The 26,460-nt window shown below is 42.5% G+C and overlaps 1 protein-coding gene across 1 annotated transcript in view; it reads left to right on the top strand.

The window, feature by feature from the left end:
* The window catches only part of PREX2 (phosphatidylinositol-3,4,5-trisphosphate dependent Rac exchange factor 2), a 331,151-nt gene that overhangs the window by 147,293 nt on the left and 157,398 nt on the right, over positions 1-26,460 (top strand). The window contains exons 17-18 of the mRNA XM_063451343.1: positions 7,374-7,466; positions 12,884-13,032. Of these exons, the coding sequence (XP_063307413.1) occupies positions 7,374-7,466; positions 12,884-13,032 (242 nt within the window). The remainder of the gene's footprint in view (positions 1-7,373; positions 7,467-12,883; positions 13,033-26,460) is intronic.

Genomic DNA, 26,460 nt, shown 5'->3' with positions numbered 1-26,460 from the left:
CAGTGAGCAGCCACTGGCTGCTCACTGCTTACTAGACATGCCCCTACTCGCGGTATAGCGAGTAGGAGCAGATCATTTACTAATACTAAGTAATCTTTACTTAGTATTAGTAAATGTGGCTGAAAGACCAATTTAGGTCTTTCAGCCTTTTAGTAGATAACTCCCTAATACCGTGGGAATTAGGGAGTTATCTACTAAGCGGCTGCAAGATGCAGCCGCGGATCAGAGTTTGCATGCCACAGTCCAGGTGTTAGTCCCCTTGAAACAACTTGTGGGTTTTAAAATTCGCCTGCCTATTGAAGTCTATGGCGGTTTGCCCGGTTCGGGGGTTCGCGAACATTTGCCGAAATTCGCGTTCGCCATTCGCGAACCGAAAATTTTATGTTCACGACTTCACTATTGACCAGTTACATAACAATTTTAATAGAGTTGGGAGAGTATAATTTTTTTTTTGTAAATCTGTTTATTAAGGCATAATAAATAGTACAAAGGTGGCTCGCAGGCCAGATATACGAGCAATATTTTCAAGACATGAGCAAGACATGTATACAAAGTTTCAGTATCTAGTGAGTTGTAATATAGACAGGAGCAATACTATTAACCAATATCAGATCAGGAGATCCGAGCTTCATCTCGTGGGTCAGTAGCAGTTCCCCAACTGTCAGGTTCAGATATGTAAATGAGCAGTACCTCAGAACATTCCCAAGGTGTTTGCATGAGTGCACCACTGATTATTCTAGTTGTGACGTTGCTTTAGGTTGGGCAGAAACAGTTGGCATGATCTATCCCATGAGAGCAGAGTTAGGAAAATTGGGTCAACCGTTAGTAACGTAGAGGTTAGAATTCTGGGTCTGTGAAGACGCTATAGAGTACTTACTCATCACTTCCCATACATAACCCCTTTGTCTAGTGGATCCCCAGATAAAGCCAATATTCAGGATCTAAGACTCTGCGGTGGTGGGGAATTATCCCTCCAGACAGTGTTCCACAGCGGAGCTCGAGACACATCCACCGGCTAGTACACCCAACAGACCACTAAGCCACTTAAAGAGGGGTCAATTGATCGCCCTTGTCAAAGGTCACGAATTCTCAATGCATAAGTTTGTATGGGCGCCACCCCGGGGCATTGAGGGGGTGAACTAGAGCGGTGGTTGTCCAAATTTGATAAGTGTCCAGTGTGACCTAGGTCTCCAGGGTCTCCGAGGGCGTCCCCGGAGATCATGGTTTACCGTCCACCCCCAAGTTTGTCCACAGAAAAGTCGTCAGTCAGCAGTCAGGTCAGTCATGTACCGTGAGATGTCAATTATCCGTCCTGTGTATGGTCTAGCCAGTCCCGAGCCCAGATCCCCCGTGGCCCAGAGTTCAGAGAGAAGAGGGTAGGAAAAGAGGTTAGAGAGGGGGGGGCATTGGAAGCTGCGCTGCGTGCCCCTGATTGTCCCCGTTCTGTCGGCAGCTGGCAATATAGAAGAACCATGGCGCCCACATTTCAGTGTGTCTGGCTACCCGGCCCATGATGGTAGCATGGGCTTCTTCTGCCCCCTGAATATCTTCCACTCTTTTAATCCACTCACTTCTGGTCGGTACCACGTCCGTTTTCCAGTGTGCCGGAATGTTAGCTTTTGCGGCGTTAAGCAGGTGTCGTAGTATCGATTTCTTGTACACTGGTATGGGTAGAGCGGAGATGTGTAATAAAGCCAGTTCTGCACCCCACGTTGGTAGATCTCTTAGAATGAGCCGAACCGCCTCCCTAATCATATCCCAGTAGGGAATGATAAGCCTGCACTCCCACCAGATATGTATCACTGTACCGAGCTCCTCCTGACATCTCCAGCACGTCGGAGGAGTAGAAGGGAAGATGCGGTGGAGCAACACCGGTGTCCTGTACCATAGGGAGATCAGCTTATAATTTAGCTCCTGATAATAAGAGCTCATGGAGCTCTTATATTGCCAAAGTAGCGCGGATTCCCATTGTTGGGCGGTGAGATCCTTCCCTAGTTGTCCTTCCCATTGCCGTTTGAATGCCATCCGTGTGGAGGTGCCTCCAGTGAGCAAGTGCATATATAGAGATGAGATTGCGTGGTCTAGGGTGGTACCTTGATCACAAAGCTGCTCATACCACGTAAGTTCCCTGTGGAGTCGTGCATTGTGTGGTATGGAGGCCAGAAAATGTTTCAGTTGTAGGTGGCGGAAGTGTGAGAGAAAGGTAGGAGGTCTATCCCCTAGGAGCGATGATAGATCCCGCAATCGTCCACCACTAAGAACCATGTATATGGGTACGAATGTACGTGCACTCTCGATAGGCCATGCCTCAGTCGGGAGCCCCCCTCCAACTTCTGCATTGTGAGTAATCGGTAGCAGTGGGCTAGGCGTCGGCGACACATGTTCTTGTTCCCTCAAGGATTGCCATCCAAGCAGGGTCTGCGAGACTAACCCCTCGCTAGGCGTCAGGGTGGGTCGTCTCCTGGGGGATCCCCAGACCCTCGTCTCCAGCGTTGGGCCTATGAGACCTCTATCGAGGTCCACCCATTGTTTAGGTGTCGACGTTGAGTGCCAGTCCAGAACGCGCTGTAGGATAGCGGCTTGATAATACCTTTTGAAATCAGGGAGCGCTAGGCCGCCTTGTGTCCTCGGCCGGCACAAGAGGTCATGGCGAAGCCGAGGGCGGCCCCCATGCCAAATATATTTGAGCACTCCTGATTTTAGGGCCGCAAAGAAGCTCACCGGAATAGCCAGGGGTATAGTCTGTAGGAGGTAGAGAACCCTCGGAAGGATGTTCATCTTAAGCACTGCTACTCTACCGTGCCACGTAACATGTGGATAGGACCATTTGGAAAGGTCCGTTAGGATATTTTTAAGGAGAGGTGAAAAATTGCAGTCATAAACTTCTTCCGGGTTCGTGGTCACCCATACCCCTAAGTATTTCATTTTACTAGATAGCCAATTGAACGCAAACTGTGGTTCCAGTGATCGGTATTCCTCCGAGGGGAGCGTGATGTTTAGCGCCTCACATTTGGAGATGTTAAGTTTAAATCCGGACAATTGTCCGAATTTGTCAAGTTCCGAAAGGAGGCACGGTAGTGTAATCCTGGGATTGCGGACAAAAAAGAGAAGGTCGTCGGCATAGGCCGCTACTTTGTGGTGAGTGCCATGCCATTCATAACCCTGGATGTCTGGATTCCGTCTGATCGCTCGGAGAAGTGGCTCCAGGTGGAGTGCGAATAACAAAGGAGAGAGCGGACATCCCTGTCTGGTACCGTTTCGAATGGCGAAGTCGGCGGTCGTGGCCCCATTGACCCGTACCGTTGCTCGAGGGTCAGTGTACAAGGCAGAGATCCACGCGAGGAACCTCTCTCCGCACCCCTGCCATTGTAGCATCTCCAGCAGGTATGACCAGTTGACCCGGTCAAATGCCTTCTCCGCATCCGTGGAAAGAAGCATCAGCCGGGTCCCCTGTCTCCGAGCATGGTGTTGGACAGCAAATAGTCTTAGGGTGCTATCCCTGGCTTCCCTACCCGGGATGAATCCCGTCTGATCAGCATGAACCAGTCCGGGTAGAAGGTGTTTGAGGCGATTCGCCAGCACCTTTGTAAATAGCTTGGAATCCACATTAATCAGAGAGATCGGGCGGTAACTGCCGCAATGTAGCGGGTCTTTCCCGGGCTTCAGGAGTACAGTGATGGTAGCAGCAACTGACTCTCGGCCCAAAGGACCTCTTTCTCCGATCGCGTTAATGGCGTTGGTGAGCCGAGGCATAAGCAACCCCGAAAACTTTTTATAATATCCCACAGAGAAGCCATCCGGGCCTGGGGCCTTCCCAGTCTTGGATGATTTTAAGGCCATGGCTATTTCATCCACGCTAATTGGGGTATTTAGGAGCCCCGTGGAGTCTCGGTCTAACTTATCCACTTCCATGTCTGACAAATAGGTGCGGATTTTCTCGCGGTGTCTCATAGCTTCGCTCTCCCCGATCGGTGCTTGAAGATTATAAAGTTTCTCATAGTAGAGTCGGAATTCTTCTGCTATCAGTTCCGGGAAGGGAGACACTTCCCCTGAAGTCAGTTTTAGCTGGCGAATTTGTCTGTGAGGCATGGGGCCTTTTAGCAGCCGGGCAAGGTATTTACCGCCTTTATTGGCGTGGGCATAATAGAAGCCCTTGGTTCGCTGCACCGCCCTGAGGTGTCTTTTCAGGAGGAGTGCTTTAAGTCGTCTCCGATGCTCCATCAGTTCACCATAGACAGCGTTTAGCTGAGAGCGTTTATGACTGCGCTCAAGCGTGGAGATAGTGCGATGTAGTTCGGTCATTTCTGCCATGAACTTTTTTCGTTTTTGCGAGGCGATGCGGATAAAGATGCCGCGGATCACGCTTTTATGCGCTTCCCACAAAGAAATCGGGGATATGTCCGGGGTATCATTTTCCCGGAAGTATTGCTCTAACTCCCGGAGCAGCTGATCTTGGACTTCCCGATCCAGTAGTAAGGCTTCATTAAGTCTCCATGTCCATCCAGTCGGCTTGTAGAGAGGGGAGGCCAACTCCATCTCAACTGATCCGTGGTCCGACCAGGTGGCCGGAAGAATGTTGGCTCCCAACAGGCGAGAGAGTCCTTCTTGGGTGACAAAAAGGTAATCTATCCGCGAATATCGGTTGTGAAGTGCAGAAAAATAGGTGTAATCTTTCACCGTAGGATTCAGCACCCGCCAGCTGTCCACCAATCTCAGAGAGTCCAGCGATTGTCGGATGGACCTGATGTGACGTTGTGGGATACAGCTATGACCTGTGGAAGAGTCCAGCATAGGATCCAGCGGGGTATTAAAGTCGCCACCGACAATCAGGGTCCCATCCGAGAAGTCCTCCAATTGTTGAAGTGCATTGCGGAGAAACGGTGCCTGTCTCTTATTAGGAACATAAATAGAGGCTATCGTGTAGATCTTATCTGCAATGACTCCTTTAAGGAAGAGGTATCTCCCCAATGAGTCCTGCGCTCTATCTAGTTCTTCAAATCCCAAGTGAGCTGACAGTAGGATAGCCACACCAGTTTTGTGTGCGGAAGGGTGGTTGCAGAAGTAGTTAGTGGGGAAGTGTCGATTGCGTAGTTTGGGGTGAGATTCTCCCCTAAAATGAGTTTCCTGTAGCAGTGCGATCGCAACTTGTTTCCTTTTCAATTCCCTTAATAAGTGCGATCTACGTTCAGGAATGTTGAGTCCTCTGCAGTTCTGGGAGAAGAGCGGGCCTCACATAGAGCAGTACCTATATTAAAAGTGAGCTCGTTTAGATTGTCTACATAGAAGCATATGTTCTCTACCTGGAAATGCACAGATGATTGCCACCCACGAGGACCCCACCTTTGATTGAAATATGTGAACGCAGCAAACTGGGCGGCGGGTCGCAACGAAAAGGGTTAGATTGGTCGTAACCCGGCATATAATCGCTTGGCAAAAAGTGATTGCATAGTACAGTAGGGAGGTGTACACGGCGCAACGTGCCACACGTGCAAGTAACCGAGCAAGGCCCTCAAAGGGTGGCAATGAAACATACAATAATATACAGTATACCGGGCACTAACATCCGTAAACAGCAATAACAATGTGTAGGTGTACTTCCCCAAACCCCCCCCCCCCCACCCCAATCCCGAACCCCCCACCCAAAGCCCCAACAGAGGGTCCAATGCTCAAGCAAATGTCCCAGAACACGGAGAGTTCCGTTGCCAGAGGACGACCCAATTCAAGCGTAGACATCCGCCCCCCCCCCAACCCCCCCACCCAAACCCCAAAAACATGCATATGTAGCCTGTTCTTAGTTGAGTCATCGAGGAAATTATAGTAGTACATAAAGCAGGTATGGTGAACATAAGCGTAGGAGTCCCCAAGGAAACCCAACTGGGCCCAATATCCCCCTCCCAAGTGCCAAAAACATGCCCCACAGTACCTTAGAGTATGCAGCGTAGTACGTGCGTCTCACACGGTGGTCGGGGTGAGTCCGCCATCTGAAGCTGAGTTCCGAGGCCCAGATCCTGCGGGAGTGCAGCATCAATTATGAGAGATGGGGCGGTTATTCCTCTGGTGAGGTCGGATCCCGGTACCTTCCCGTACGGGGGGCAGAGGGAGCTCTGGATTGTCGTTGCCTGGGTTCCCTCTGAGCTCTCGGCGGTGGGCCCAGCGGGCCTAGAATCCAATTAGTGATAGGCTGCGATGGGAGACCCAGCTCTCCCATGAAACGTGGGACTTCCTCCGGCCATCGCATAGTGATCCAGCGATTCTGATGTCTCGCCATCAGGGCAAAGGGAAAACCCCATTTGTAGACCACATTATGATCCCGTAGCGCAGTCGTGACAGGGCGGAGAGCTCGTCTGGCCTCCAGAGTGATGGGGGACAAATCATTAAAGAGTGTAACTTGGGCTCCTCTGAAGGGCCAGGATGGCCTCTCCCGGGCTTTCGTCATGATGGCATTCTTCACCGGGAATGAGCTGAGGCAGCAAACAAGATCTCTCGGGCCGTCATCCGTATTCCTGGGCCGTAGAGCTCTATGTGCCCTTTCAAAGTGGATCTGTGGAGGCGGGGATGATTGCATAATAAGTTGGAAGAGCTCCAAGAGGGTGTCCGTCGCCACCTCGGGGCCCTCAGTTTCTGGGACCCCGCGTACACGTATGTTGCATCGTCTACCCCTATTATCCACATCCTCCAGATGACGGCGCATAGCCAGGATCAGTTCACCCTGTCTCGAAACTGCGGTGTCCGTGGACGCCATGCGGGTAGACAGGGCCGCGCCTGTTTCTTCAAGCGTAGTGATGCGGCCTGTATGCGCTGTGATCTCGGCGCGAAGTCCTGCCACTTCATTCCTCATAGCTTCCTGAATATTCGCCTCCATGACCTGTAGATCAGTTTTAGTGGCCATGGCAGCAGTCAGGTCCCTGAGGGAGTTTTCAATTCGCTCCAGAGCGGTGAGCGCTGGGCCCTGCTCCGGCGCAGGCGCCATCTTGGGAGTAGCCGGGTCGCCGCTCGCGCTGGGCTGTTGCTGCAGATAATTGTCCAGGGGACCCTGCTGGGGATTCCCCGGGGTCTGGGGATGCTCCGGGCGTTTAGTGCGCCCCATTAAGTATGCTTAGCCGCTCTTAATAGCTGTAATCGGGGAACGGTGGAGCGGAGCTCTGTCTTCAAGCGGCCATCTTGGACGGAGCCGGAACCACGCCCCCCTTGGGAGAGTATAATTGTATTACTACTTGTGTGTAATTAAAAGCTGATTATTTAATTTGTCATTTCCAAGCAACCTGAATGTGTATTTTTCCACTGAAATTCATTCTGTTTTCTTTAAACGCTACTGCTGTGAAACCATTTTTCCTAAAATAGTGTCTTTAAATGTACCTTTTGTTAATTTTCAGATAAAACCCAGTGAAGGGAGCTATGGCTTTGCCCTAGAGGATAAAAATAAGGTGCCAATCGTTAAATTCCTTGAACGAGGTTCAAATGCTGAGGTAAGCAATGTATAATGTCAAAAATGATTCTAGCTGGTTTGAAAATATAGGTTAAAGTATCATAGACAGAAAAATAAAAGCCAACCTAATCTAAGTGGAGATCTTTTTACTACTCTAACCTTGAAAGTACACACCAGACTTGACAAACAAATATGCCAAGACAATACATAAAGAAAATATCTATATCCACTTTTTACTACCTCCATTTGCTGGAAACCCCCAGAATTTCCAAGTTATAAAATAAATATTTGGCCAACCTTGTAAGTGACTTACGCAATGCACATTTTACTTTCTATAGCATTTGTAATGGATCCCAGCAATTCCCTGCACAGTAAGGTATTGTGGGCTTAGGAGGAGCTTCTGTGAATTGTAGTTGAGCTGTTAGTGTTCTACTGCAGATAACCTAGATTGAAAATGACATCACCCAGAATACTCATGATGACAACTCGTATAGCTCAGCTATATCACTTGAGCAAAAAGAGAAACACTGCAGGTGGGAGGAAAGGGCAGGAAATTGGGTTCTATGGAGCAAACTTTAGCGTTATTATTTTTTTTTATAAAAAATAATAAAGGATTCAGTAAAAAGAGCCCAAGCCAGCATATTTAGTTTTAAACTAAACTACATATTGCACCTAGTAGATGTCTGGAGTGTCCCTTCAAATTTACAAAAGACTTGCCAAACCACCTCACAACTTTTTATGTAGTGAAAAGATATCTAAGTTTGTAAGCACTTAGAACAGCACTCTAACCTAGCATTAAATATAAGCAAGGACCAATTAACTAATTTGTCAGTTTTCCAGATTCCCGTATTTTTTTTTTTTTTTTTTTTTCAATTCTTTATTTTTGTGTTGACAGTTACATAATAATACATATGCTGTGTTTGGCTTACACAGAAGCCCGATGTTTCCGTCATGGTAACCGTCAATTTTTCTTTTTGGTATATAATTAAAAACATTAATTTAACAAACAGTATAAACTTAATTAACATTTGTCACATAGTAGTGTATTACAGGGTTATTTGACTCAGCATTAGTATCCTAACCAGTGGTTTTACCAGTTGAGAGTACGTTCCCCTGAATCATGTGTCAAACTGTTCCCACAGTTCCCATACTTTTCGGTATGTTGATAAGGTGTTTCGCACCTGGGCTGTCAACCTGTCCATCAGACAGTTATCCCTAATTTTCGTTCGTACAAGCGTGATAGGTGGGGTGTCTGTTTTATTCCAATGTTGCGCTAACGCCCTGCGTGCTGCCAAATTTAGTGAGTTTAGCAGTTTTTGATTGTGTTTGTCTAACCCTTCGGTCGGTCTGGACAGGAGGCAAGCCCATGGGTTTGCGGTCAGTGGTTTCTGCAATATGCGCGAGTTTTGGTCTGTCACCTCCCTCCAGTATGTTCTAACCTTGGGGCATTCCCACCACATGTGGATGTAAGTGCCTTTTTCCCCACATAGTCTCCAGCATGTGTCAGTTGGGCTCAAGCCCATATGGCATTGTTTAGTCGGGGTGGTGTGCCACCTGAACAAGATCTTGTACATTTGTTCCTGTAAGGTGGTGCATATGGAAATCTTGGAACTTGCGTCCCATATGTCTCGCCACTCCTCCCCCTCTAGCTTCTCTCCCAGATCCATTTCCCACTTGTCTGTGTAGGTTAATGTACCCCATTCTCCTGATTCCTCCCCTATGTGGTTGTACAGTGTTGTTATCATTTTTGTGGGCATGTGTTCCCTAAGGCACATGCGTTCGAAAAATGTTGTGCGTTTGTGTACTGCTGTTTTGACCTCTGTTGTTTGTGCGAAGTCCCGGATTTGAATGTATCTGAAGAAATCATGATTTGTCAGGGGTGCTAGAGTTTTTAGTTGGTCAAAGGTGATTACCTGATTATCTTGGTACAGATGAGTGTATCTGTGTGTCCCTGTGGCTTTAATTCCCCTGAAAGCTTCTGTGCACAGTCCTGGTGGGAACGCTCTGTTGCGAAATATCGGCGTCATGGGGGAGGGATTGTTCATGAGTTGGTGTTTTGTGGCTGTCTTGTCCCATATGTCTATAGAATTTAGAATTGCTGGGCAGGTGGTTTTGAGAAGTACCCTGTGGTTTTTGGGGGTCCATATGAGTTGTTGTGGTGGGTCTTTGCCCATGAGGGTGGTTTCTATATCTACCCATTGATGTCGGCCCTCAGGGCTGTGCCAATGTGCTATTTGCGTTGTCTGTGCTGCTAGATAGTAGTGGTATAAGTGTGGTAGTCCTAGGCCCCCCCTCCATTTTGGATTGTATAACACCGCTCTGGCTATCCGGGGTCTCTTTCCCTGCCATATAAATTCGTCTATTGCCTTTTGGATGTCGGCTATATCTTTTTTTGTGACTTTAATGGGTAATGCTTGGAATAGGAAGAGGAGTCTGGGCAGGACATTCATCTTTATGGAGTGCAATCTTCCTATCCAAGTAATTGGTTTGTCCGCCCAGGTCTCCAAATCTGTTTTCAGTTTGTGCATTAGTGTTGTGTAGTTTTGTTTATATAGCATGGAGTGGTTTTTTGTTAGCTGTATCCCTAGGTACGTGAATTGGTCTTTAGCCAGTTTGATTTTGTATGTGTTTGTTAGATGGGTGTTGTCCTCTTCTGTATTATGGAACGAGAGAGCCACCGATTTGGTGAGGTTTACCCTGTATCCCGACACCTCGCCATACTCCTGTAGGAGCGCATGCAGGTGCGTCAGTGATTGCTTCGGATCGGATAGCGTGAGCAGAACATCATCTGCATACGCCGCCACTTTGTACTGTTTTGTGCCTACTTGTATCCCCTTGATGTTGGGGTCATTTCTGATGGCTTGCAGCATGGGTTCTAATACCATCGCGAAGAGGAGCGGGGACAAGGGGCAGCCCTGTCTCGTTCCATTGCTTACACTGAAAGGTGTTTTTTGGGCACCGGTAATAAGTGTTTGGGCTCGTATGTCTGTGTAGAGTGCTTTGGTAGCTGTTATGTACTTTTCTGGGAATCCCTGCTTTTCCATGAGCCTGAACATAAAGGGCCATTGTACCCTATCAAAGGCCTTCTCTGCGTCCAGTGACAGGGCCAATGATGGGGATTTGGTCTGTCTCATGTGCCATAGTAAGTCTACCCCTCTGCGGGTATTTTCGTACAGCTGTCTGCCTGGGATAAAACCCACCTGGTCTGAGTGTATTAATTTAGGCAGCAGTGAAGCGAGTCTTGTTGCCAGAATTTTTGCGAATATCTTTAAATCCGTGTTGATAAGGGAGATTGGTCTATAGTTGGTTGTCTGAGTGGCGTCTTTGTTGGGCTTTGGCAGCAGCACTATGTTTGCTGTGGCCATGTCTCGGTCGGGGGTTCCTCCCGTCATAAAATGATTATATAGCTTGGTCAGCTGTGGGATTAACTCTGTTTTAAAGGTTTTGTAGTATTGGATATCGTAGCCGTCAGGGCCTGGAGCTTTATTGCCTTTGAGTATTGAGATCGCTGCTGCGATTTCCTCTGGTGCGATCGGTTTGTTTAAGAGGTCGGCTTCTCCCTCTGATACTGTGGGTAGATCCGAGTGGTTAAGGAAGGTTTCTACGTTCGTTAAGTGTCGGTGGAGTTCGCTGTCACTGCGGGGGGAGTGGTTATATAAATGACTGAAGTAGCTAGTGAACTCTTTGTTGATGTCCGTAGGTGTGCTAGCTATAGTGTTTGTATGTGTTTTTATGTTCGTGATTGGTCGAAATCCGGGCCTGGGTTTCAGGGTCCTAGCCAGTAATGTGTCCATTTTGCCCGCTTTTTCATAGAAAAAGCGTTTGGACCATGTAAGGGCTTTGGTGATCTCGCCTATGGACATTTCCTTCAGGGCATGTCTAAGGTCTTGGAGTGTTTGAAAGTTATCTGCGGTGGGGTCTTGTTTGTGTCTAGTTTCTGCTTTCCGTAAGTTAGTCTGTAATTCTAAGAGCTGCTTCGTTTTAGTTTTCTTTTTATGGGTTGCGATTTTAATGAAGTGACCTCGCAGGACTGCCTTGTGTGCTGCCCATAGTGGTGTCGGGCCTATGTCTTCCCCCTCGTTAGTGGTGAAGTAGTCTATTATTGCTTTTTTGGTGTCATTGAGTATGGTTTCGTCTTGCAGGAGGGACGTGTTTAATTTCCATGTCCAGCTACTGTGGTGCTGTATTTTAGTCAGGGTCGCTGTTACTGCTCCGTGGTCTGACCATGTGATGTTATGTATTTCTGTTTGGCTTAATTTGGTCATTCCAGCTCCGTTTAAGTATATGTTGTCTATCCTTGAATATGTGTTGTGTGGTGCTGAGTAGTATGTGTAGTCTTTTGTGTGTGGATGTTGTATGCGCCAGGCGTCTAATAGCCCTGTGTGTGTAAGGAAGGCGTTGAGTAGTTTGTCTTGTCTCCCCCCTCCCTGCGCGCGAGCCATTCCTGGTTTGCTACTCCTGTCTATTGCCGGGCAGGGGACCGCGTTAAAGTCCCCCCCCATCACTAAGATGCCACCTGTGAGGTGCGTTAAGAGTGTTTTCAAAGAATCCCAGTATCCCGTGTCAGGAGTGTTGGGGGCGTAGATATTTACTATATGCATCTTCGTGGAGTGTATGGTGCCAGTAAGCGCTAGATATCTGCCTTCTGGGTCTATGTGTGCCTTAGTCAGGTTAAATGGGCATCTTTTGTGTATCAGGATGGCCACTCCTGCTTTTTTCCTCAGAGCCCTCGCTTCGTGGACTGTGTTGTAAATATGATTTTTCAGATGTACGCGTGCTGACCTGGGTAGGTGTGTTTCTTGTATTAGAGCGATATCCGCTTGTTTAGCCTTAATGTCTCTGTGCAGGATTCTGCGTTTGTTGGGTGTGTTTAAGCCCTTGGCGTTAATTGTCAGTATGTTCAGAGTCATGTAATTAGTCTTCTAATATGCGGACCGTGTGGGTGTAGCCCCCAGTGATCTAGTGATGGGTGGGGTGGGCGTTGTAAGAGGTCAGTCTCTTTCGTTTTCGTGACTTCCTGCGACTTTGTGACAACATTTAAAACAGTTAAAACATTAACATCCAAATCAATTACATAACAATAAACAGGTTTGCATATATACATTTGCACATTGTCTCTGGTCTTACAAGTCGCCAGAGTGTATCGTATTTTAAGTCAAATGTAACATAGCGAGTATAACTGTTACTGATGATTGCTGGATTTTTATCCTCCGATAACTGTAAAGCTTTCCCCCAGTTTTGTTATGGTAATTATGGTCTCATTGTTTTCCTTATCAAAAGAAAATCATAAATGTACTTCATGACGTCTGCTTCATTAGTTAAATCACCGTCAGCGTTATTTGTTATTGTCTTGAACCTCGAGTGACCTTATATTGTTTCCACTCTGTTGTGTAGCGCATTGTCTATAATTAAGTACTTTAATAACAAACCCTCGTTGCTCTTGGTTATTTCGCTCAGTTGTCAGGGCTGGAAGTTGGAAAAAAAATCTACGCAGTAAACGGTGACCTGGTTTTCCTGAGACCTTTTCATGAAGTGGATTGTTTTCTGAAGACTTGCTTGAACAGCAGAAAGTCCCTAAGGATTCTCATGAGCACAAAACCAAGAGAGTAAGTAACAGCCAGCATTTTCCACTTAAAGGGAAAGGGCACCCTTAAAAACACATTGTTTAAGATAAGAGTATTGTTATTCATTTTCAATATGTGACACACACACACACACACATTCTTTCTTTCCTTCTTTCCCTCTTTCCTTCTTTCCTTCCTTCAACATTGCACAAAGTCATTGGCAAATACACATATTAGTTAGCTTAAGAATTTAAAGCTCCTGGTGGTTTAGTGCCCTGAGGAACAAGGAAGATTTGCATAGTCCTTTTGTGGTGCTGGCCTTGGATGGATAGCACATTCCTATACATGTAGCACGACATAAGAGAAGCAGTGATTGGAGTCTCCTCGTCTTGCACCATGTGGTTACCAACAATGAATTCTCAAGGCACGGGGCTCAGGTAAACCATGGAGCAACTCAGTTATGTCATGGGTTACTCCATTATTGCAGTAAAAACTCTCAATAGGCCAGTTTAGCAACACCCACTGGTCTCATAGTAGGTGCAGAAAATGGAGTCACTTCTGTGGCTGTAGGTGTTCAATCAATACCTCCAAAAACAAATGGCTGCGATGTGACACAGGACATTCCCCACCAACTTTGGAAGTATCCAAACAAGTAAGGGTGCTTCAGAACACAAATATACTTATGTTTGCATGGGAAAATCCCCATTTGTCGTACCATAGTAGGCACCAGCATACATGGGACTGTTAACTTTTAGGTACTGTAGAGGGGATTAAAGGCAGTAGTGGGGGGTTAGGGATTGCATTGTGATTTATGGGCTGTAGTGGGAGATATATATGTGTTCCAGCTGCTGGATTTCTTGTTAGTGTTTTGCTTTTTTCCCCCCAGATTTTCTTTTTTTTTTTGCCTTCTTTGGTGCCTTTAATTGTATTGCCTGCGACCAATTTTCTCTTACAAATGATTCAAGGGGTTTAGTAATTATTCACTTTGCTTTTACTTTTATGCACAGGTTATTCTATTATGCACTGTGTTGGGTATTAGGGCCTGTAGCGGTGTACAGGGGCTGTAGTGGAGAGCTAGGAGCTGAAATGGGAAGTCACTGTAGGGAACCATGTAGAGCCATCCCTATGACCATGGAATGAAGGGCCGGTCAGGGAGACCTTTTGACCTTTCTTCTGGCTTGTTTAGCAGTTGGCTGCATTAGGGGATGCCTAGGCACAACCGGCACACCCAGCACGTAGGCCAAGATGGTTGTGCCCAATTCCAGGATTACTGCGTGTATTTATTTTTTTTTTAACTGACCTCTCAACACTTATTTGCTTAATAGAGGCGATAGGTGAACAGTACATTTTAAATCCTGGGAAGTAACAGTTCCGCTCCGTAACATTACATTCAACAACTGAAGCTGTGCGTGTGCGTATTGACATTTGTAGCTTATTCTGATGCATGTTATTATGTTGTACTGTCTGTCTCTTGTGTGCTATGTGTGTGTTCCATATTAGGTAACAGAGAAAGTGTTGAGATTAGGGTTTTCCATTAATATTAACAATAACACTCTCTACTCAACGCTAACATTTAGTAAAGATCCAAATGTGGTTTAGCAACTTTTGGCAGGATTAAAATAGCAAAAAGTAGAATATAGTTAATTATTTTAGTTGGTTTTACACAAAGCAGCAAAAAGCAATGTACTGAGGGTCAAACATTGTTTCCCACAGTGTACCATAATTGGATGCAGTCGTTCCATGCTTAAGGGAGTAGGATTTGGCAGGAGAGAGTGTTACTGGCAATTGATATAACTATAGATCAGTTTATCCAGAACATTGACAGATGAAACCAAATGAGTTCTTAATCTAAAAACAGGACTTGAAGACAGTTTCTGCGTGCATAATATAATTTACAGAGTGTAAAATAGATTTAATACTTGCATTTGGTTTATATGTCTGTGCAAGAATGTCCTCTCAGGTAAAAGCTCCTCCGGCAGACAGAAGACAAATGGAATGTTTAAATTTACTGTATTTATAGGAGTAACTGGCTGAAGTTGCAGTTACAAATATAATTTTGTGTATTGTCCACAAGTATGAAATGTGGAGTAGAGGGGATGTAAAATTTGCAACATTAATGCTTCCAAATCCATGTAGGAAATAACTTCTAGCTAGGTGAAAGAATAATTTTTCGGCCTTAATTCTGAGATTTGTTTGAAAACCACACCCTTTGACGCAGTTCCTAATGAAAAGTAGGATGGTGCTAACACGCATCCAACTACTGGTTCTCTTCTTTAAGGCAGGTGCTCAAAATAAAAATATATGGCAAGATATTTTGCTAAAAATACTGAGCGTACTGGAACATACTCATTTTCAAAGGGAATCTAAGTGAATCCATCAAAGATTCTGCCTTAGAAGCCAACCAATCACATCGCTCTGATGGACAAGTCTCACATCACGTAATGTGGATAGCAACAACTTCATTAACCATGTGGAATGTCCTCAAGCATGGTAATACGCCTTCAAAGCATAAGCATCACAGCAGAGTGACATTAGTCAATTTAGATCTCAATTCCATTAGCAAATGCGAGAAGTCCTTGCTGTTGGAATTACAGTATGAGGGAGAGCAGGAGAACTATATGTAGAAGGGTCATCCTGTACTCCTCTGTCACTCAACTGTTGGTATAGACCTGTTGGCATGTTCAACACTCCAGATGTCGTGGCCTATGTCTTCCTTGATGCTTTGTCAGCATTATGGCTTGAAGAGCATAATGTAAGATGAGGTCCACAACATCTGGAGTGCAGAAAGTTGCCTACAAGTGCTTTAGGCCATTGACCAAAAGGTCAGTGCCAACAAATAATTAGCAGATGGGGTTAGAAGCAAAGTTTTCAAGATCTTTAAATTGTAATCACAAAATATATTTTCCTGGCATTTTTGGCCTCTATATCATATAGATGTAGTTGCCTACACTTTAATTTAAGCTTATCTTGTGCATACCATCAGAGGTACAATTTAAGCAATATAAGCAATATTAGAATTTTCAAGTAATTTTGTACATTCTTTTTAAAAGAACATGGGCAATTTTAAAGACATGACTGGAAATAAATACCCAACCCCTTCACTATGAAACACTTGTTTGTGTTTTTTAATAGGGATATTAGTAGGGATGTGCATGGACAAAAACATTTTTTCAGTTCGGAGTTTCGGGTAAGTAAAATAATTCGGCACTTCGTCTCGGTTCGGTAGTTCCAATATTCGGGACTGCGGCAATTCGGACATTCATAAGCATCCCTCTCTTGCCACCACAACCACTTACAAATCTGCAAGGCTCCCTAATCCCTACCCCTAACCTTAACCTTAACCCTAACGCCTAACCCTAACCACCACAACCACTAACACATCTAGGGTTTGGATTAGGTGCCCGGACTGCCACCACAACCACTTGCACATCTATAGGGCTCCCAATGCCAGGAATTAGCTTATTGGTCTAGATTCCTGTCATCATTCACGTAATGTCCCTCCCTCTCTTGTTTTGCCACTGTTCAGAAATCCATAGCACTTCGGCACTTCCGAAATCTGGCAATTCGGTTCGGTTCGAATCTCCGGAAATCGGCAGTTCGGATATTCGGAAGCATCTGAATGTCCGATTTTCCTGAAATTCGTTCGAATTTACATTTGGAACAAAGCAAATTGCACATGTCTAAATATTAGCATGTTTTTCATTTGTGACATAGTGTACATAATTAACATACAGTATCTCACGAAAGTGAGCTCACCCCTCACATTTTTGTAAATATTTTATTATAGCTTTTCATGTGACAACACTGAAGAAATGACACTCTGCTACAATGTAAAGTAGTACGTGTATAGCCTGTATAACAGTTTAAATTTGCTGTCCCCTCAAAATAACTAGACACAGCCAACAAAAGTGAGTACACCCCTAAGTGGAAATGTCCAAATAAAATAAATTAAATATTTACAAAAATGTGAGGGGTGTACTCACTTTTGTGAGATACTGCACATATAGAAGAAATCACCATTTTGTTTTAAGACTGCTGTTCACAGATAGTTTTTTTTTTTTTCTTTATTGTTTTTATTTTTGAATGACTTGTTTATCCCTTACAGATATGTGAGTAATATTTTTTAAGATATTTTGATATCCTTAGACAGGATCTCCAATATTACCAGAAAATATTATTAAAGGGATACTAAAAGTGCCAGGAATACAAAGCTGTATTGCTGTCTCTAAAGCTCCCTCTGCCTCCCATCTCCCACGTGCCCCCGAGGGAAAATAAAGGGTTAAACCCTGATCCCAGTGGCACCGGCGTCCCTCGGCGCTAGGTCGCAGCTTCACCCCCTCCGACGTCCCGCAACGAGAGGGTGCTAGTGCGCATTGACTCAATGCTTTTCCATAGGGAAAAAATCTGTTGCTAGATGTCCTCATGCAGAGCGTTAGGATGTCCAGAGTCAGTTACCAGACCAAAGGTCCGTTTGGATCCAGGAATGTTTACCCAATGTCTCCCAAACAGCCACTGGAAGCAGACTTAGAGCTGCAGTGTAAACATTGCAGCACTAAGTGCAATAGGAACACTGCACCCAGACCACTTCAGTAGTGTCCCTTTAGCATTAAGTATTACTTGTTAATCCTTTGCAGTAGCATTAGGGATAACATTTAGAGATTACATGGTATCTATATTTTTAAATATTTTAAACAGATGGGGGATGGTTAGAATGTTGTCTGTCAGCTAAGAATGCTTGATATCAGACAGACACCCTGTAATGGGTGCCACCTGTGACACATGCTGCATTACTGGATATGCCTCCTTGAATTCTACCAATGTTGGTAGATATGGACATTTCTGGCCTGAAAATGAAGGATTGCCAAAGAAATTTACACTTTGAATCCCTAAGGTATTCAAGGGATAAAATATCCTTTTCTATTGCTTACTACAAATTGAAAGTAAAAACGTTTATATATATTTTTGGCAACCGAGGAGTTCATTTTGCTCACACGTCCCTTAATTTACTCCAAATGTGTAATTTAACAAAAAAAAGTGTTGTAAACTCTTCTAGAAACCAATCATTTCTATATATTTTGTTTAATTATACCTTTCTCTTACTCCCCTTGGAACCTTAACTGATTTGAGCACAGCCCTCAGTACCTTCTGTTGCAACGCCTTGCTTGTTGGTCAGTGCTGCACAGTGCTGTGTAAACAATAATTCTATGGCTGTGTAGATACACCATCTCATTTTCAAGATGTGTAGTCCTGAGACTCATATTCTTTAGAAGACTATAGCAAAAAGACTACAATTGATTGAGACAGGAAGTTGTCATGTCAACAAAGCAAAGTTTATTTTTGTACTCAGGGGAAGATGTATCAATGTGTTCTGTTCTAAAAATGTGTCTAACGTAATAAAAATAATCACCATGGAAACCAATGGAAGAGCTTACCATTTAGAACATCAAGGTCATACATCAATTAAGGTAACTCACATTGGCCTCAATTTAACAAACTTACAAAGATTTAGCTACAAAAATGTCCATATACTTTAATGGTGACTTCTGACAGTACGGTATATCAATTGGAAAGTTTCTCTAACATAATTAAATCATTTAGACGCCTCATTAAGGCCATTGAAGCTTACCAAGTTATGATCTTGCTTAGGTTCCACATTCTTATCCATGTTACAGATATGGTCTATATGGTCTATCTTAGTAATGGCTTATCCCACCCATTATGTGTATTGCGTTACACTGTGTATGATAGATTTTACCTTATTGTTGATTGCACTCCTTTTTGCATATTTTTTTCCTACCCTATTTATTAAAATATGAAAACTAGAAATGGGAATTACATATTAAAAATATAAACATGCCAACAAAAGCCACTTTCATCTGTAAATTGTATTTCTGAATTACATTTTTCCAGACATTAACCATAATGTTCTTCTATTCTTAATTTTTCTGATGGAGATTTCTACTTTCCATTGGCAACTGGCTTGTTTTGGCTTTTATTTTTTTAATCGATTCTGCAGTTGTTTTGTCTATTTCTTTTTCCAAATGTAAAGTTATATCCATTATAAAATTTCTCAACACTAACTCTAAGACGTATAAAATGGTAGAAATTAATACAAATTGTGCTACATGAAGGCACAACAAATGATAGTTGTTACAAAAATATATAATAATATACCAATTTGGTGGGAGAATTGTCTATATGGAAAATGTGAGGGATGTTGTTAAAGTATCAGAAAATGATGTGTAGAAGCAGAAAATTCCATTTATGTCCCATGAAGAAGGTATGACAATTTTAATTAAATAAAATGGCCAAATAACTATTCACCGCTGCATACACTCAACAGACAGTACTTAAATTAAATCAGCTCAAACCAATCTAATACAGTGATGTACTTAATTAAAGCTACACTTAGTACTTACTCTTTAATTAAGCACATCACTGTATTCAATCGGTTTGTGTTAAATTGGCCAACTATCCTGAATGTTGATATTTGACATGCAACTTCCTAAACCTGCCACCAAAAGTAAAAATAATGTATTGCCCTTGCAGCCTGTAAATAATCCCTGTTATACTCAAAAGCAGGCCCGGTTACCTTCTTTGTAGAGAGATCCATTGCTCACAGTGATAGCCACTGCTCACTCTTATATCCATTGCTCACTCTGATATATCCATTTCTCACTCTGATAAATCCATTGCTCACTCTGATATATCCATTGCTCACTCTGATATATCCATTGCTCACTCTGATATATCCATTGCTCACTCTTATATATTCATTGCTCACTCTGATATATCCATTGCTCACTCTGAAAGATCCATTGCTCACTCTGATATATCCATTGCTCACTCTGATATATCCATTGCTCACTGTGATATATCCATTGCTCACTCTGATATATCCATTGCTCACTATGATATCCATTGCTCACTCTGATATATCCATTGCTCCCTATGATATATCCATTGCTCACTCTGATATATCCATTGCTCACTCTGATATATCCATTGCTCACTCTGATATATCCATTGCTCACTCTGATATATCCATTGCTCACTGTGTTATATCCATTGCTCACTGTGTTATATCCATTGCTCACTGTGTTATATCCATTGCTCACTCTGATATATCCAGTACAGTGATGTACTTAATTAAAGCTACACTTAGTACTTACTCTTTAATTAAGCACATCACTGTATTCAATTGGTTTGTGTTAAATTGGCCAACTATCCTGAATGTTGATATTTGACATGCAACTTCCTAAACCTGCCACCAAAAGTAAAAATAATGTATTGCCCTTGCAGCCTGTAAATAATCCCTGTTATACTCAAAAGCAGGCCCGGTTACCTTCTTTGTAGAGAGATCCATTGCTCACAGTGATAGCCACTGCTCACTCTTATATCCATTGCTCACTCTGATATATCCATTTCTCACTCTGATAAATCCATTGCTCACTCTGATATATCCATTGCTCACTCTGATATATCCATTGCTCACTCTGATATATCCATTGCTCACTCTGATATATCCATTGCTCACTCTTATATATTCATTGCTCACTCTGATATATCCATTGCTCACTCTGAAAGATCCATTGCTCACTCTGATATATCCATTGCTCACTCTGATATATCCATTGCTCACTCTGATATATCCATTGCTCACTGTGATATATCCATTGCTCACTCTGATATATCCATTGCTCACTATGATATCCATTGCTCACTCTGATATATCCATTGCTCCCTATGATATATCAATTGCTCACTCTGATATATCCATTGCTCACTCTGATATATCCATTGCTCACTCTGATATATCCATTGCTCACTCTGATATATCCATTGCTCACTGTGTTATATCCATTGCTCACTGTGTTATATCCATTGCTCACTCTGATATATCCATTGCTCACTCTGATATATCCAGTACAGTGATGTACTTAATTAAAGCTACACTTAGTACTTACTCTTTAATTAAGCACATCACTGTATTCAATTGGTTTGTGTTAAATTGGCCAACTATCCTGAATGTTGATATTTGACATGCAACTTCCTAAACCTGCCACCAAAAGTAAAAATAATGTATTGCCCTTGCAGCCTGTAAATAATCCCTGTTATACTCAAAAGCAGGCCCGGTTACCTTCTTTGTAGAGAGATCCATTGCTCACAGTGATGGCCATTGCTCACTCTGATATCCATTGCTCACTCTGATATATCCATTTCTCACTCTGATAAATCCATTGCTCACTCTGATATATCCATTGCTCACTCTGATATATCCATTGCTCACTGTGTTATATCCATTGCTCACTGTGTTATATCCATTGCTCACTGTGTTATATCCATTGCTCACAGTGATATATCCATTGCTCACTCTGATATATCCATTGCTCACTCTGATATATCCATTGCTCACTGTCATATATCCATTGATCACAGTGATATATCCATTGCTCACTCTGATATATCCATTGCTCACTCTGATATATCCATTGCTCACTCTGATATATCCATTGCTCACTCTGATATATCCGTTGCTCACTGTGATATATCCATTGCTCACTCTGATATCTGTTGCTCACTATGACATATCCATTGTTCACTGTGATATATTCATTACTCACTGTGATATATCCATTGCTCACTGTGATATATCCATTGCTCACTCTGATATATCCATTTCTCACTCTGATAAATCCATTGCTCACTCTGATATATCCATTGCTCACTCTGAAAGATCCATTGCTCACTCTGATATATCCATTGCTCACAGTGATATATCCATTGCTCACTCTGATATATCCATTGCTCACTGTGATATATCCATTGCTCACTGTGATATATCCATTGCTCACTGTGATATATCCATTGCTCACTATGATATCCATTGCTCACTCTGATATATCCATTGCTCCCTATGACATATCCATTGCTCACTCTGATATATCCATTGCTCCCTATGACATATCCATTGCTCACTCTGATATATCCATTGCTCACTCTGATATATCCATTGCTCACTGTGTTATATCCATTGCTCACTGTGTTATATCCATTGCTCACTGTGTTATATCCATTGCTCACTCTGATATATCCATTGCTCACTGTCATATATCCATTGCTCACAGTGATATATCCATTGCTCACTCTGATATATCCATTGCTCACTCTGATATATCCATTGCTCACTCTGATATATCCATTGCTCACTCTGATATATCCATTGCTCACTGTGATATATCCATTGCTCACTGTGATATATCCATTGCTCACTGTGATATATCCATTGCTCACTGTGATATATCCATTGCTCACTGTGATATATCCATTGCTCACTCTGATATATCCATTGCTCACTATGATATCCATTGCTCACTCTGATATATCCATTGCTCCCTATGACATATCAATTGCTCACTCTGATATATCCATTGCTCACTCTGATATATCTATTGCTCACTGTGATATATCTATTGCTTACTCTGATATATCCATTGCTCACTCTGATATATCCATTGCTCACTGTGTTATATCCATTGCTCACTGTGTTATATCCATTGCTCACAGTGATATATCCATTGCTCACTCTGATATATCCATTGCTCACTGTGATATATCCAGTACAGTTATGTACTTAATTAAAGCTACACTTAGTACTTACTCTTTAATTAAGCACATCACTGTATTCAATTGGTTTGTGTAAAATTGGCCAACTATCCTGAATGTTGATATTTGAGATGCAACTTCCTAAACCTGCCACCAAAAGTAAAAATAATGTATTGCCCTTGCAGCCTGTAAATAATCCCTGTTATACTCAAAAGCAGGCCCGGTTACCTTCTTTGTAGAGAGATCCATTGCTCACAGTGATAGCCATTGCTCACTCTGATATCCATTGCTCACTCTGATATATCCATTTCTCACTCTGATAAATCCATTGCTCACTCTGATATATCCATTTCTCACTCTGATATATCCATTGCTCACTCTGATATATTTATTGCTCACTCTGAAAGATCCATTGCTCACTCTGATATATCCATTGCTCACAGTGATATATCCATTGCTCACTCTGATATATCCATTGCTCACTCTGATATATCCATTGCTCACTATGATATCCATTGCTCACTCTGATATATCCATTGCTCCCTATGATATATCAATTGCTCACTCTGATATATCCATTGCTCACTCTGATATATCTATTGCTCACTGTGATATATCTATTGCTTACTGTGATATATCCATTGCTCACTCTGATATATCCATTGCTCACTGTGTTATATCCATTGCTCACAGTGATATATCCATTGCTCACTGTGATATATCCATTGCTCACTGTGATATATCCATTGCTCACTGTGATATATCCATTGCTCACTGTGATATATCCATTGCTCACAGTGATATATCCATTGCTCACTATGATATATCCATTGCTCACTATGATATATCCATTGCTCACTATGATATCCATTGCTCACTCTGATATATCCATTGCTCACTCTGATATATCCATTGCTCACTCTGATATCCGTTGCTCACTATGACATATCCATTGCTCACTGTGATATATTCATTGCTCACTGTGATATATCCATTGCTCACTATGACATATCCATTGCTCACTCTGATATCCATTGCTCACTGTGATATATCCATTGCTCACTCTGTTATATCCATTGCTCACTCTGATATATCCATTGCTCACTCTGATCTATCCATTGCTCACTATGATATCCATTGCTCACTCTGATATATCCATTGCTCACTCTGATATATCCATTGCTCACTCTGATATATCCATTGCTCACTCTGATATATCCATTGCTCACTCTGATATATCCATTGCTCACTCTGATATATCCATTGCTCACTATGATATATCCATTGCTCACTATGATATCCATTGCTCACTGTGATATATCCATTGCTCACTGTGATATATCCATTGCTCACTGTGATATATCCATTGCTCACTGTGATATCCATTGCTCACTCTGATATATCCATTGCTCACTCTGATATCCATTGCTCACTCTGATATCCATTGCTCACTCTGATATCCATTGCTCACTCTGATATATCCATTGCTCACTCTGATATATCCATTGCTCACTCTGATATATCCATTGCTCACTCTGATATATCCATTGCTCACTGTGATATATCCATTGCTCACTTTGATATATCCATTGCTCACTGTGATATATCCATTGCTCACTCTGATATATCCATTGCTCACTCTGATATCCATTGCTCACTCTGATATATCCATTGCTCACTCTGATATATCCATTGCTCACTCTGATATATCCATTGCTCACTCTGATATATCTATTGCTCACTCTGATATATCTATTGCTTACTCTGATATATCTATTGCTTACTGTGATATATCCATTGCTCACTCTGATATATCCATTGCTCACTCTGATATATCTATTGCTCACTCTGATATATCTATTGCTTACTCTGATATATCTATTGCTTACTGTGATATATCCATTGCTCACTCTGATATATCCATTGCTCACTCTGATATATCCATTGCTCACTCTGATATATCCAGTACAGTGATGTACTTAATTAAAGCTACACTTAGTACTTACTCTTTAATTAAGCACATCACTGTATTCAATTGGTTTGTGTTAAATTGGCCAACTATCCTGAATGTTGATATTTGAGATGCAACTTCCTAAACCTGCCACCAAAAGTAAAAATAATGTATTGCCCTTGCAGCCTGTAAATAATCCCTGTTATACTCAAAAGCAGGCCCGGTTACCTTCTTTGTAGAGAGATCCATTGCTCAGTGATAGCCATTGCTCACTCTGATATCCATTTCTCACTCTGATAAATCCATTTCTCACTCTGATAAATCCATTTCTCACTCTGATATATCCATTTCTCACTCTGATATATCCATTGCTCACTCTGATATATCCATTGCTCACTCTGAAAGATCCATTGCTCACTCTGATATATCCATTGCTCACTCTGATATATCCATTGCTCACAGTGATATATCCATTGCTCACTCTGATATATCCATTGCTCACTCTGATATATCCATTGCTCACTCTGATATATCCATTGCTCACTATGATATCCATTGCTCACTCTGATATCCATTGCTCACTCTGATATATCTATTGCTCACTCTGATATATCTATTGCTCACTCTGATATATCCATTGCTCCCTATGATATATCAATTGCTCACTCTGATATATCCATTGCTCACTCTGATATATCTATTGCTCACTGTGATATATCTATTGCTTACTGTGATATATCCATTGCTCACTCTGATATATCCATTGCTCACTGTGTTATATCCATTGCTCACAGTGATATATCCATTGCTCACTCTGATATATCCATTGCTCACTCTGATATATCCATTGCTCACAGTGATATATCCATTGCTCACAGTGATATATCCATTGCTCACTCTGATACATCCATTGCTCACTCTGATATATCCATTGCTCACTGTGATATATCCATTGCTTACTCTGATATCCGTTGCTCACTATGACATATCCATTGCTCACTCTGATATCCATTGTTCACTGTGATATATTCATTGCTCACTGTGATATATCCATTGCTCACTATGACATATCCATTGCTCACTCTGATATCCATTGCTCACTGTGATATATCCATTGCTCACAGTGATATATCCATTGCTCACTCTGATATATCCATTGCTCACTGTGATATCCATTGCTCACTCTGATATATCCATTGCTCACTCTGATATATCCATTGCTCACTCTGATATATCCATTGCTCACTCTGATATATCCATTGCTCACTATGATATATCCATTGCTCACTATGATATATCCATTGCTCACTATGATATATCCATTGCTCACAGTGATATATCCATTGCTCACTGTGATATCCATTGCTCACTGTGATATCCATTGCTCACTGTGATATATCCATTGCTCACTGTGATATATCCATTGCTTACTGTGATATCCATTGCTCACTCTGATATATCCATTGCTCACTCTGATATCAATTGCTCACTCTGATATATCCATTGCTCACTCTGATATATCCATTGCTCACTCTGATATATCCATTGCTCACTATGATATCCATTTCTCACTATGATATCCATTGCTCACTATGATATATCCATTGCTCACTATGATATCCATTGCTCACTCTGATATATCCATTGCTCACTCTGATATATCCATTGCTCACTCTGATATATCCATTGCTCACTATGATATCCATTTCTCACTATGATATCCATTGCTCACTATGATATATCCATTGCTCACTATGATATATCCATTGCTCACTGTGATATATCCATTGCTCACTGTGATATATCCATTGCTCATTCTGAGATCTATATATGTTTATAGGATATGTAGTACAAATTATAAAATTGGCTGTTAACAATCTCCACTTCTTCCTTAAATTCTAAACCTGGAACCA

Source organism: Pelobates fuscus, chromosome 4 (assembly GCF_036172605.1).
Source record: "Pelobates fuscus isolate aPelFus1 chromosome 4, aPelFus1.pri, whole genome shotgun sequence".
NCBI lineage: Eukaryota > Metazoa > Chordata > Amphibia > Anura > Pelobatidae > Pelobates > Pelobates fuscus.
Note: the sequence above shows the minus strand (reverse complement) of the source record. Positions and strands in the feature narration are given on the sequence as shown.